The sequence below is a fragment of the Anser brachyrhynchus genome (genome assembly GCF_964034855.1).
Source record: "Anser brachyrhynchus genome assembly, chromosome: 10".
NCBI classification, from domain to species: Eukaryota; Metazoa; Chordata; class Aves; order Anseriformes; family Anatidae; genus Anser; species Anser brachyrhynchus.
Genome location: NC_137705.1, coordinates 5,562,975 through 5,576,419, shown reverse-complemented (window position 1 = coordinate 5,576,419; position 13,445 = coordinate 5,562,975). Strand labels below are relative to the sequence as shown.

Genomic DNA, 13,445 nt, shown 5'->3' with positions numbered 1-13,445 from the left:
ATTATCTTTCCGTTTGCCTCACTATGCAGGAAAAAAGTAGCATACCACAAGCTGAACTAAACCGCAGTTCAGTATTTGTGTTACTTAGTGAAAGAACTGGCTCATGTAGTCTTAGGGCTTTGATCTATTGCTCACCAAAGTCAATGATACCATTGTAAAGTCTCCTGATAACTACTGGATTAAGAAGGGGAAGATAAAGATACATTTCAGAGCAGTACAAAAAAGGGATAAAGCAAGAGGGCACAAAAAAATCCAAAACTCCTAGCAGTCATTAAGCTCACTGGACAGATTTTGTGGACTGATTTCACTACATAAAACTAGCAGAAAACCCCATGAAATTCTACAGTAACTCATTTGGTTGTTGCTGTATTTTTAACCCATTGCACTGATTATAGCATGCTGTCAACAGCCACATCAATTATCCATTGCTAAAGAGAGGGCCCTAACACTCTGCAAGTGGTATTAATTGGTCTCAGTAGCATGCAATGAGTTCAAAAAGCTCCTACCTGTATGTCCCCGGGGATGGTGGCTAGAGGCGGACAACAATTTACAGCAGACCATTAACACATAGACCAGAAAAAGCCAGTCAGATAGAAGCATTGATTTGGCACAGAATCTCATCCTGGAGGCAGAAAAGGAAGCAGATGAGTGAAAGAACAATATGAGTAGGGAATAACATAAAAACAATGCTGGGAAGGAAAAGCTGCAAAGATGCTGAAGAATAACTAATACATCTTATTACAAGGCAACACCGACAAAATCACATTCACAGTTCGGTTGGGATCAATTCTTTTTGAAGCATGTTTTATGGTTAGAAGCAATGCAAGGGCTATCACACATCATATTACCCACACGCATTTATAATAACATCATGCGAGTGCAGTATATTTTTTTACAAATCTTGAGGAGTTTAAGACCCATCCACACTCAAATTAAAGATACATATTTATAAGGTGCACTACTGTTTTTAAACTGCACCTGCCTCAAAATCATAGAAACATCACATAAAAGTGTCCTTTTTACTTCATACTTCTCAGGACACATTTGCTAAAGATACCAGCATCTGCTAGCTTTCCTGGAGATCAATAAATTTGCCAAGGGTTAAACAGTCACGAAGCCACCAGCTCAATCAAATATGCAAAGACTCACTACTGTACCAGAGCGTTAGAAACTGCATTTCAGAAAACAGTTGTCCTAAAGAAGGCAGATATTGTTAGCCTCATTTATGTGTAAGAGCTAAGACCACAAATCCTCAGTAATTTTGCTGCAAATACTTACAACTAAAACCCTCAATAGCTTATGTTATGCTATTCATCACATCGAAAGGTAACCTGATCATTTTCTTAAACTCGGTTATGATGATTTATTACTCGTGCAATACATAAATGGGCATTATGCACTTGAACCCTTAGATGTAACGTTCCACACTTTCAGCAAATGCTGTAAGCAGGCATACATCAAATTAATTAAAGGCAAATTATAGATTTGCATAAATTGAACTAAATACCGCTATGAAAGCGGTGATGTTAGTCTGTAGTTAATCGGCACTCTGGGATTTGGACAAGCCTATCACAAGCATGCTTATTTGCACCAAACAGTCCTTTGAGAACTTTTCCCTTCAGATTCCAGCTCTGATTCTTCCATGTACTTCCTAAATAATTTATCGGTATATCTTTATGATACCTGAAACTGTTCAGCTAGTCAGATCATTCAAGTGCTGAACAGCCTGACAGATTTAAAAAAATTTGAAAATTAAATATATATATATATATATATATAAAAAATTCCTTAACTCCACTGTCAAAGGCAGGTTAAGCACTTCAGTCCTGTTTTAAATTTGACCACCATCTGCAAGTGAAGCCAAAATAGGCCTCACATTTTCTCATCTAAAAGTGCTTGCTTTTCTCTTTTGCACATCACCAAACAATACTGTTCTCAGCATGTATTAGTGGTAACATTGATAAAGTCCAAACAAATCACTTGTTAATAGCAAAAGTTAGAGGTCAAAAACCCATTGTAAATATATTTTAGCAACAAACACTATTTTGCACTTGTGAAACAAAACCTGAATGAAAAACCCAGCATCTTCAGCTGTCCTTGTAGACTTCACTCTAACCCACAAACTTTTTTTTTTAAAGCTCTGCAAATGTTGTGGAAAAAAAAAAAACAACACACCATGCCTATAGTTTTAAGAAAAAAATCATTTAAAGAAGCTACATTTTAAGGACTAATTTGGGGAAAATGGACTTTTCCTTTTATTAAGTAGACGCTCTGTTTTGAGCCCAATATATTGCCACCCTAAACACAAAAGAACAGGTGTAGGAAGAAACAAACTGAGATTCTTTAAAAAACAGCGTACGGGAGTCTTCTACAAGCATGAAGTAACCTTTTACAGAGCACTACCAGGCTAATTCAGAGCACCTACTCTTCAGCTAATAAACATGGGCCTAATTCATCTCTCGCACCCAGTGAACCACATAAAGTGGTGCAGTTAACCACATAAAAGTGGTGCACATAAACCAGTGCAGTTAACGGGGTTGAGTCACTGTGAAACCAGCACAAATGTTGCTATTGCTGTTTATCTTAGTCTAAGTAAACAGCCCAATAGGCTTTGATTTTCAGAATTTAGTCGCCCAAATCTTCCCAAGGTAACATCATTTTCTTGAGGAGACAGCTGAATTTAACCCTAATTTTCTTTCTTCCTTCATGAGAATAGTGACACCTTGCACCTCATGCACCAGTTACCACTAAATAGGAAGTCATGATTTGCCCATTTTGCAACACTATCCCTCAGTTGCTCTAAACACAAATACAGGAATTTGATCCAGGTATCAGTGGACAGCCCAGCTCTGGTATCACTGTGTAGTAACATAACAAAGACAGTGACTTCCTTCAGGTGTCCTGAGGCATGAAAGCAGGATTTAATCCTTGGAATTAAATTCCAGAGATCAGAAATTCTCAGCATACCATTTCTGGTGTGAGTTGATGAAAGGAACAGGTATTTGGCCCCAGATCATGCACTGGCAGCTCAACAACTCCTACTTCAGCATGTAAGTGAACCCAGGTGTTCCCACCATTCCCAGTACAGGAGCAAGCCTGGTCTCACTGGAAATCTATGCTGACATCATCTCAAAAGTTTTTCCAGATTATGAAAATCTGACTCCTTTGAAGCCATGACCCTAATGTCAGATAGGGAATAGGAAACCATGTTTAATCAGGTTAACAAGGTAACCCTAGCCCTTTGTAACTATATTCAAACCCAGGAATAAATACTTCACTAGAAAACACAGATATAACCAAAGTGAAAGGCTGCTAAAACCAACCAGTGCCATTAAAATGATATAACACTTGCAGACTTCAGTCTGTATTGCAGGTAGACAGGACACAAGTCTTCAGCCTACTAGTATAAAGAAATACAGGGGGATCTTTAAAAAGACAGAGAAAATGAAGTTTGGCAGACAGACGCAACAAGGGGTGCTGGGCCCTTCAGATTCAGTGGGCTGCCACTCTCAGAAATGTCAAGCCTTCGTTCTCTGTTGGATTAAAGTGGATATTGTTGCTAACCAGAACAGCAAATCTTCAGTGTCATTTGAAAGATAAAAAGTGTTCTTACCTTGGGGACTTTGCAAGAATTTTGTTCCAGTCAAACACAATTATTTCAGTGTGTTTTTCATAGTTATTCCAGATTCCCATTTGCGGCTGCAAATAAGCCTTTCTGCATTTCAGAATTCTTTCCTTCACTTTGGGGACCTACAAAGAAAGCCATATTACACTGCAATTAATGTCTAGAATGATGCTGTAAAATAGATCTTCGTTATCAAAATCATTGTTTCACACTGCCATCTACAGTACAATCCAAGGCAAAAGGCAGCAGTCACACTGCTCTTTTCACTTGTTTCCAGGAACACAGAGAAACAGTGATAAGACAGCTCTGAAATATCACTATATTAACTAAAAGCAGAGTTCACTCCACTGGAAATTACAAACACAATGCACACTGCTTACTGCGTCCTTACAGCCATGTGCCTCTACACAAATGCTGTGGAAACTGTTAGATCTAGAAAAGACACCACCACAGTGCAAACAGATTTCCACATGATTACTTGAAACCTCCGACAAATTGAACCAGAGGTTATTAAAGACAGGGTGAAATCCTTCACTGTCTTCGTAAAGATCTGGCCAAGGATTCCAGCTACCTCGGGAGCAGAGGGTCTGTAGGGCTGCATCTGTAGGATTGTGTCTGTGTCATCAATGTATTATGGCTCCCTCCGATGCTTTTGGCTCCCGGCATCACATCTCATGCCAAGCCCACCTGTATCCAGAAGCTCCATTTCCAAGTCGCTACGTGGAGACAGTTTTGCAGCAGTACTGACGCACGTTCCACAGAATAATGAGCTCAAACACTCCATTTCATAGGCATTCGAGTCTCTTTGCTTTTATTGTTTATATTTGTTCTCTCACTTCTATCCCTGGGCTCAACTTGACCTTCTGCTATTGAAAACATGACACAGTGCAATTTGTGAGAGTAATAATAATGTGGTCTTCACTGACAGAGGGATCACAATAACCTTTTCTCATCTTCTCCTGCCACTCCTTTCATTTCACTCTTCCTTTGATCAATTAGAAATTTGCTTTTAAGAAAGTTACACTATCACATTGGAGGGCAAAGCATCTCTGGGGTCATAAAGGCAGGTTAGCAGACACCTTTCAGGAGCTTAGGACAGGAAAGCCCCTGGCTTCACACACACAGTTCCTTTCTGTTCAGGACACCATGAGAAACCAGAGTAATTGATGGAATTAAAGAAGTACCAGGCCAGCAATCTATAATTAATCACATTTTACTCTGTCTTCATTTTCCAATATAGAGTTTCAGAATGAGCCAAAATTGTAACACAGCACTTATCATCAAAACAAAATGTGAGTAAAGAGATGTCTTAAGACAAAGCACTACCATCCAATACTAAGCCTCTTATTATTAGCTCTTTTACATGTAATATTAGCAAAAAATCACTGTGCCTGAAAAGATTTATAGAGGGAAAAAAAGAAGCAAACAAGCTTTTCAATATAGTACTGAATGACTGAGGTGGTTGTGCAGTACTTTTTTATCCCTTTCATAATAGGGTAGATAGATGAATACGTTCTTACAGTGCTCTTGTAGAAATCAATATTTCGATAAACTAAATTGGGTTTGGGTGTTTCTTTTTTCCGTAACTTTTATTAGAGAGAAGGACAAAAAAAAACTTTAGATGCACCTACAGGTAAACACTAACTTTAGTGTAACCTGTTCTGTAAACACATGTTAAACACTGGTTAAGTACAAGGAAGCATTGATTATTCTAAGTCATTCTGACTAAATGGATACAGCATAGAAGACTGATAATACTGCCACCAGCATATCTTGGGGCTTTCTGATGCCTTGCAGGCAGCAATATTTTTTAAGAGAATGAGGTTGTTTGAGGGAACTGTAAGGCAAACTGTTACAGTGCAATTCTGAGTCTGAGATACAGCTGTTTCATTTCAATAAAACATGGAGAACAGAACAGAAATGGGAGCCTCGTCTGGTTAATAACAGTGAAAGGAATTCCAGGCTTCTCACGACGAAACCATCTTTTGTGCGTGTTTTGTGACCGGTGGTTTTAATGCCGGCCCCCGCACCGTTTCAGGGCGTAGCGCTGCTTTGGAAAGAAGAGCTGCCTATTTGCAGAGTGCACAAACAAGCGAATCACTCCTGACCTGCTGCACCAAGAGCTCTGCTGGGCCCTGTGAGGGCAGCCACCCACCCTCCCGCTGGCCACCTGCAGCCAAACCCTGCAAGCAGCTTTAAAACAATAAAGATCAGCATCGCCTCCCAAGAGGCGCCAACAGCGTCTGAAAACAACCCGTGCTTTGTGGATGAAGTGCTTGACCTCAGCAGAGCAAGGTAAATTTACTCAGGAAGGATTTGAACAGAAGTTACCCAAGGAAAGCAACCTCAGAAAGAAAGGGGTTGTTTTTATACCCTGAGCTCTAGCCAGGAGACAGTGGAACCCCCAGCACCATCTCTACCCAAGCTCTAAAAATGAAGGGAAGGAGGAAGTGTGCAAGAAGGGCCCCACGCTCGCAGCATTTACACATGGGCTGGCCGCGAACAGCTCCTGCTTTGCACGTCAGTCACTCCAGTCCCTGCTTCAGCTCTCCTGGCTCAGCATTTAGGGCATCTGCACACCCAAACTAAGTTTCTGGGATCTGGTATCCAAAGGAAATTGCAATGGCCATTTATGTTCTGGGACTACAGGACTACAGCCTGTCTCTGTGGCCCCACACTCCAGTAAAAGGGGTACAAATAGCATTGTCCTACGCCAGAGAAGCATTTCAGGAGCAGCTACAATACAAGTCTCAAGTTATTTGGTAATTGCATGGGTGCTATATAATTCCTTTGGCAGATGGAATAAGATAGTATTTTAAAGTAGGTATTATTTCCTACCAATATTTACACGTTGTAAAATACTTCTTACAGCTACTTTCTGTAAAGGATAAATTACCAAAGCATTTTAAGCCATCTCTTATAATAAGCTATTAAATAATTTAGAGGATCTCCGTCCATTAAATATTTAAAAGGCCTTAATTTCTCCATTCTCAGTAATTCCTCGTTTAAACCAAAGACAGCACATCCCTTAAAAGACTTTTTCTGTAAAATCACAGCTAAGAAGGAAGCAGATGTATGCACCACACATCTCACGGGGCAAGGCACCAGCCACAGAGCTTGAACCCCCTGCCATCCCTGTTAAACTCTGGTGTCCTGCAGTTTCTTAGAAGAGAAAAAATAATCCGTTTGTTTAATTTAAAAGCACCGTTGCTTGAGTCAGAGGGGAAATGAAGATGAAATTGATGGAAAAAAAAAACAGCAAACGCCTCCTTGTCAATTTCCACCTGTCACCATCAGCTCCCCCACACAGAGGGCCGGTTGTGGGGCTAAGTGACTACAGACCGGGTGGGCACTGACCACCCATCTACCCCACAGAAACACTTTGCCCCCCCGGGCCCGGGAGCAGGCGGCTCCCCTGAGGGGAAGGCGGCTCCCCTGAGGGGAAGGCGGCGCCCATGGCGGCTCACGGCCGCCGGTGGTCGGCGGGGACATGGCGGCGCCGCCCTGCGCTGAGGGGCCCTGAGGGGCGAGGCGGGCGGGCAGCGGCTCTGCCGTGTGGTGCTGCTGCCCTCTGGCGGCCCCTCGGCGGCTCAGCCGGCCCCGGCCTGCCACAGGATCCAGCGGGGAGCTGTGGGGCACGTCCCGTTCTGTCACGACTCAGAAATCTCATTAAAGCCCATCCGGACACCCTGCACCCAGTGCTCCGTGGCAGCCAGCTCGTTGTCCCCTGCTGAGCCCTCCGAGGGATTCCTCCAAGGCTGCTGCAAAGCTTCTCATCTTCAAGCACTCCTTTTTGCGAGAATGAGCTGTCCATGCAAATTAAATTTTGTCATTAATCATACTAGCACGCTGCTGTCACCGCATTCCTCCGGTCACCCTCCCCTCCGGAGCCACGCTGCTGTCCGCTGCGTGAGGAGACGGGGCTGAGGGCTGCCCCACAGGCTGCTCTCCCCTTCCCCCCCAGGTCCTCTACGAGCCCCCAGAATTTTTTCCACAGGGAAATAATTCTTCAGGTCACAGCCACCAGTGAGTTCGGCTTGATCTGAAGATTTCAAGTGGCAGTAAATTCACCACAGCCCAGTTATTCCAACAGTTAATTAACCTCACTCTAAACACTGCACCTTATTCCTAATCTGAACTTGTCCAGCTTCTGCTTCCAGGCACCTGATTTCGTTAGGCCTTTTTTTCCTTCTCCTCTGCTATCAGGTACCGCTGTCCATACACGGCACTTGCAGCCTGAGGGCAAGCCTTCACTGAGCAAACTTCACATAAGTTAGATGGAAGAAGCCTCTCCTCGGAAGTTTTGCACTATTAAAACCATCACGTAGCTCTTCTCTGCATTGCTGCTGATTTCTCAGCGTCAAGTTTTCTGAAGTGAACATCAGAAGGTAAAGTAACCAGAGATGGTCTTCATTAATACCACGAACAGAGGTAACAAGCTTTCCAGATTGTACCTAATGTACCATCCAGCTCCTCAATCCAGCTGGTGCACCACACGGGGACAAGTCTGGTTCTTAAAGGTCTCAGTTCTGCCCATCCTTACTCACGTTAACAGCTACGCCAGGCAAACTGAGAATGGACACAAAGCTATGCATGTAGTAACATGAGATCACTGTCAGTGCAGGAAAGCAAATCTTTTACTGGGACCAGTTGCTGTATCCCTCACTCCCAGAGACGACATCAACTTTTCTGCTGCATTTTCTTCCCTGCGGGTATCACTGAGGGAGCCCTGGTCACATCAAGGTCCTTAGCATAAAGCAAACTGAAGTAAGAAGGCTCTTCAGACAATAAGAACATTAGCTAATCGAGGGGGCACCAAACTGCAGGTGTGCTTACTCACTTTTAAGAAAGCCAGGCATGTAAAATTCCCTGGGAGACAGTGGCAGTTCCCAGCACCTCTCAGACATCATCAGGCTCCTAACAGGCTTCACCTGCAATTTCTGAAGTGCTTTTTTATGACATCAGCCTCTGCTGGTGGCCCCTCCGTCTGTCACCACAAGTCAGCACTTTCCACAGGAATGTTTCAAATCCTGACTTAACAGTAACTGAGGGAGGCAGGGAGGAAAATAAAACAGTACTGTGAGAGCTAAAGGAAATAAAACTCATGGTTTCATAAGAAGAGAGTACTGAACTGCTGTTATATCCACATAGCATGAGGCATTGACCCCACCAGCAGTGGGGCCAGCCACACAGACATCCTGTGTGCCATATGTCTAGGTGAGATGTGTCTGTCTTCATCAGCATTCAGAGCTCTCTCTAGGGTATGTGTCTTCACTATCTCCTTTAGAGGTGAGATAAACCTCCCATACATTGTGGACATGGTAAGAGAACAACCTGGGAGGGTTGTAAAAATGTGCCAAGGACTCCCTAATTCTCCATCTCAAAAGGTGTACTCTTCCCCAGTTAATTCTAGAGAGTAAGAAGTTGAGTTGTGTGGATCCTCTGCTGGAAAGCATTCCTAGACACGTTTTTAAGTGGGAGTTTGTAGCCTTCAAATTTAATCTGGTAGAGCTCAGGGCACACAGAAGCAGTAACAGTAGCATGCAGAATCAGAAAACACATTCAAGCAAGGGATTGAGGGTGAGAACTAGAGGACTTCTAGAAGCTCTCAAGTTCACAGAGTGTAAGGAGGAGCTTGAAATCACAGCCGTTGCCACCTCTGCTGAGGCAAAACTAGTCAGGTATCTACTTAGAATCTGATGCAGTGCAAACTACAGGGCCTAGTTCAGGTCTCCTCCAGGCAGGGGAGCAGTAACTTTTTCAAGTACATTAACTCGAGCACCTGTGATCCCCAGAACACAGTTTTCAATTGTATTTACATGGCAAGTATAACCAGCAGACGAGTTATACTGGCATGAATAACTACTCACTTGCAGTCGAAAAGTATGCTCTCTGTGTATGAGAAGATCATATAAATGAGATAGAATCTCATTTAGAAATGGATTTTTTAGGAAAAACATTTTAGAACCTGCTCTCTCATCTCAAACTGAGCCAACATCTTTCCTTCAGGAAAAATTCTGCCGAGACCAACAGGACTACTCAGAAACTAAAGTACAGCTATTATAGCTGTAAAGCAAAGACAGAATATACCCTTTTCTCCATATAGCATTATTTATTATTCATCACCAGCCTACAAAGAACGCTGCTGCCAAAGTAAACACGTGAAGTGGTAAGTATTTTTATCAAGGTTTCATTTTTAAGGTTGCACAGACTTCCGAACTTGGACAGCAAACACAGGATATCGCCTCATTACAGCCCAGAGTTTCAACCCTTTCAACTACATTTATCAGAGAGAATTTTTCATTGTGATTATCCAGGTTCTTTCAGGCCCTCGCTGCAGCCTGTGAAACAGCTCAAAATCTTTCCCACCCCCTGGTGTATGGCCTACTTAAGAGATGGGAAGAATTGCAGTTGCTGCGTTCAAGAAAGCACAGGAATTGCCTCAACCCTGTTCAAAGAGGAGGCAGAGTGGAGGCAGTGCCCTGCTCCACTCCCAGCTGACCTCTGAGGAGCAGAGCAGTACTCTTGTAAAGCAGGCAGCACACTGAGAAACACAGAGAAACAGGTCTTCGAAATAAATCTCTCAGCAGAACATTTCAGACAAAGCAAATATGCATTTTCCCCTACTATAAACTTTGCCTACCAGGTAGCAAAGCAGTAAAGTGGTTGCACAGATTATCTCAAGCAGTAATGACACTGTTTCTCATACCCTGGATTGATGTAGGAATTTGATTCACTTCTCCCACAGAAGTAAGAGATAACAGATCCACAGCTACAGAGCAAATCACTCACCATGGACCCAGGTGGGCTGGCCAGTGTTTCTGCAGAGTTCACTTGGACAAGGGATGGAATTGAGAAAGGGGCCCCGTATCCATTTGTGCCTCTGGATAAGGCACTGGGTCCCAGACCTACCTGCTTTCTGCCTTGCTGTGCAGCCAGGCCAGGGCTCACATGCAAGAAGCAGATGATCATCAGCTGCAAGTCACCATTCAAATTAAGAACAAGAGGCAACCCCAAGGAAACTGCATGGCAATTAAAAGATTCAGAAAGCATGATCAGTGAAGAAAATTTGAAGTAGCTGTGCTCGTTTGCTGAAGAAAGTGTTTATGAGAGACATAACAACTGTCTCCTCAAAGAGGTCTGCTTTATAGAAGAGTGTGATTTAAAGAAGTGTTTCTCTGTAGCTATGGCAAATGCCATAAAAAATTGTTATCAGTTGCAAAGATAGTTTAGTGTGTGCACAGGGGGAAACTTTCTGTCTAAGTGTGGGAAATGAGTGGGACAAGCTGCTCAAAGGACTCATGGAGTCTGCTGCACTGGAGTTGTTTTAACTTACCACTTTAACACCTACAGGATTGCCAAAGCTCCCTTCCGCATGCATAGGGTGGGATTACATGATGCTCAGGGGCTGTACGGGGACTATGTTCCCTTTATGCCTCAGAACCCTGACCGCAGACAGTCATCAAGCATACATCTGTCAGAAGTTATTGGAGGAAAATAGTGGCAGAAAGAAACTAAAAACACCTACATCTATTTGATTTTTCCATGCAGACCTCTGAGTCTGAGAAGATCTATGCAACTAAGTCTAGTTCTTTGCAATTCTACTGCATTAGAGTATTATTTTATCTTCCTGTTCTCTAAAACACCTCACTCATGGTAAATAGTTACAGCACGTCTCCTCATGCTTCCCCCCAAGTCCCCACCAGGCATGACGCTGACAGGGTCTGTCCATTTCTGTGTCACCAGTGTAGTCTGATCTCTGCTTTCATTTCAGCTCATGAAACTCTCCTCCAAGAGAAAAGCACAGAACAGCTCGATTTGCTCTTAGAGTGCAAACGTGCTTTATGAGCAGTGGATGCACATTGGCTGATGAAGAATCCCAACTGTCTGGGTATATGGGATAATTGTTCCACTTGGGACTCATTAGCTAATTGTTAAAAGATTCTAATGAAAAGCATTTCATAAATACAGCACTAAATTTCCAGAAGTGTAATTATGGACTGAACGCACATTTTTAGCACCTGTGTTATCAACTACACAAGCCAATAGCAAAATATCTTGTGCTGTGCTATTTCTGTTTGCGCTCTCAGTCACAGGGTAGTGCACAGGATAACTACCAGCAAATTGAAAGGCAGCATTTTTAATATTCCTATTTTTGTACAAAGATAGCACAGTCAGCTTGAGATTGGTTGGAGATTCTGCCAGCATACAGAATCTCTTATGGCAATAGTGAAGAACAAAACTTGGATGGGAGGGGAAAAGCACAGACCAAGGAGAGCTATAAGCCAGCTTCTAGATCTTTTATTGTCACTTGACTACAGTACCCCTGGGCAATCTTTTTACTTGGTATTAGAAAATGTTTTCTTATCAAATCCTGCTCCTCAAATTATTTTAAAAAATCATTACTTCCTCTACCTAATGGGCAAATTCCAGATCCAGGTACCTGACCTGTCAATTCAGGAACTGTTAGTGTAAATTAATTAATTAATATCATTCCTCATTTTCTGTAATTCAGTGATAGAGACAAAACATTGCTAATATGCCAGCAAAGCATTTGTGTGGCATGAAGATTTGGAACTAGATCAATAAAACAATTGCATTTTAAAGAAGAACCCAATCTTGTTCAATCTTTGTCCTAGTTAAATAAACAAAAGCATGTTCAGAACCAGTCTCAAAGTTTGTATTTACCTTACTCTGGCTTGGCAGCACCATGCTGGATGGAAGTACTGACCATCACGGAGGGCATCCCCACTGTACACAGCTCTGTCGGAGCTGGGGGTAACAGCTTCTATTCCAACACTGACTGCACCGTCTTAAGTGCTCAACCTTGTATCCTGGAGAAGTATCTGCTGTTTGGAGCTAACTGGAGCACCACCATCACTGTATGGGCACAGCACAGCTGGGTTTAACTCTCATTGAGTTCGAGAGACCTGGGTGAGGTGGTAGCTGTACCCATTTGTATTGTGCTTTTCAGGTACCAGGAGTCTCATAAGGTTTTCTGCATCCTGACGAGAGCCTACTACTAAGTCAAAAAGAAGAATGAGCAGACATCTGTTAATTATCTCCTGAGCCATTGGTCCTGTAGCACTGGAATCGATATGACATCGCCAGAAATAAAAGCAAATTTTGAAAGTGGAAAGACCTCAGAAAGAGGAATCACTTTTGATGTGTAAGCAGCATGCCCTAACTGGGTTAGTTTCCCCAGCAGATCACTGGCATATACATGGAGTGACTCTACCTTTCCCCTACATGCCCTTGTCTTTCCCCTTGTAACCAGAAAAAAAATCCCTGTATCAATATGAATACAGCAGGTAATGCACTCTCTCCCAGGTATTTTCATTTCCAGCAGTACCTGTTGCTGCATGCCCTGAAATAAGAGAATTTCACAAGTCCTGTTATTTAGATTCTGCTTCCTCCTCCCCCAGAAATGATTGCCGTTGTCTCTTCCCCTTCCAGCCCAATCCTTCAGGCCTCCTTCTCCGTCCCTCCTCAGCCCTATTTCTTGTTTACATAGCAGCTCTTCGTGCTCCTCTGGGAAGCTCGCCTGCTTGGCAGCAGCGTGTGAGAGCATCAGGAGAAGGGCTGGCAGGCAGGGAAAGAAACCCCACTGGAGTTCATGCACCGATCAATAGCGAAAGAAGGTCCCCCCATTTAAAGGAGGTTAATCATCTACTGGCTGCTGTTTTCATCCTTTTACAGGCACGAGGAAGCCAGACAGAGCTCTGAAAAAGGAGCACACCTCGAAAGGAGAACAGTTTTAGACTCCTTATCACTGCTGAGACAGGGTTGCAGCAGCCACAGCAAGCTGGCGCTGCTTTTC

At 43.1% G+C, this 13,445-nt stretch overlaps 1 protein-coding gene across 5 annotated transcripts in view; it reads right to left on the bottom strand.

Annotated features, from left to right (window-relative positions):
- TAFA4 (TAFA chemokine like family member 4) overlaps nt 1–13,445 on the bottom strand; it is a 75,933-nt gene that overhangs the window by 48,573 nt on the left and 13,915 nt on the right. Inside the window, exons 1-3 of one of the 5 annotated variants that reach the window (XM_080606474.1) lie at nt 12,314–13,133; nt 3,614–3,750; nt 507–622 (exon numbers count right to left, since the gene is read on the bottom strand). In XM_080606474.1, the coding sequence (XP_080462600.1) occupies nt 507–622; nt 3,614–3,750; nt 12,314–12,337 (277 nt within the window). In that variant the 5' untranslated portion in view covers nt 12,338–13,133. Of the gene's footprint in view, nt 1–506; nt 623–3,613; nt 3,751–10,417; nt 10,656–12,313; nt 13,134–13,445 lie in introns of those variants that run through there. The other 4 variants (XM_080606472.1, XM_080606471.1, XM_080606473.1 and 1 more) reach the window with 4 other exon arrangements.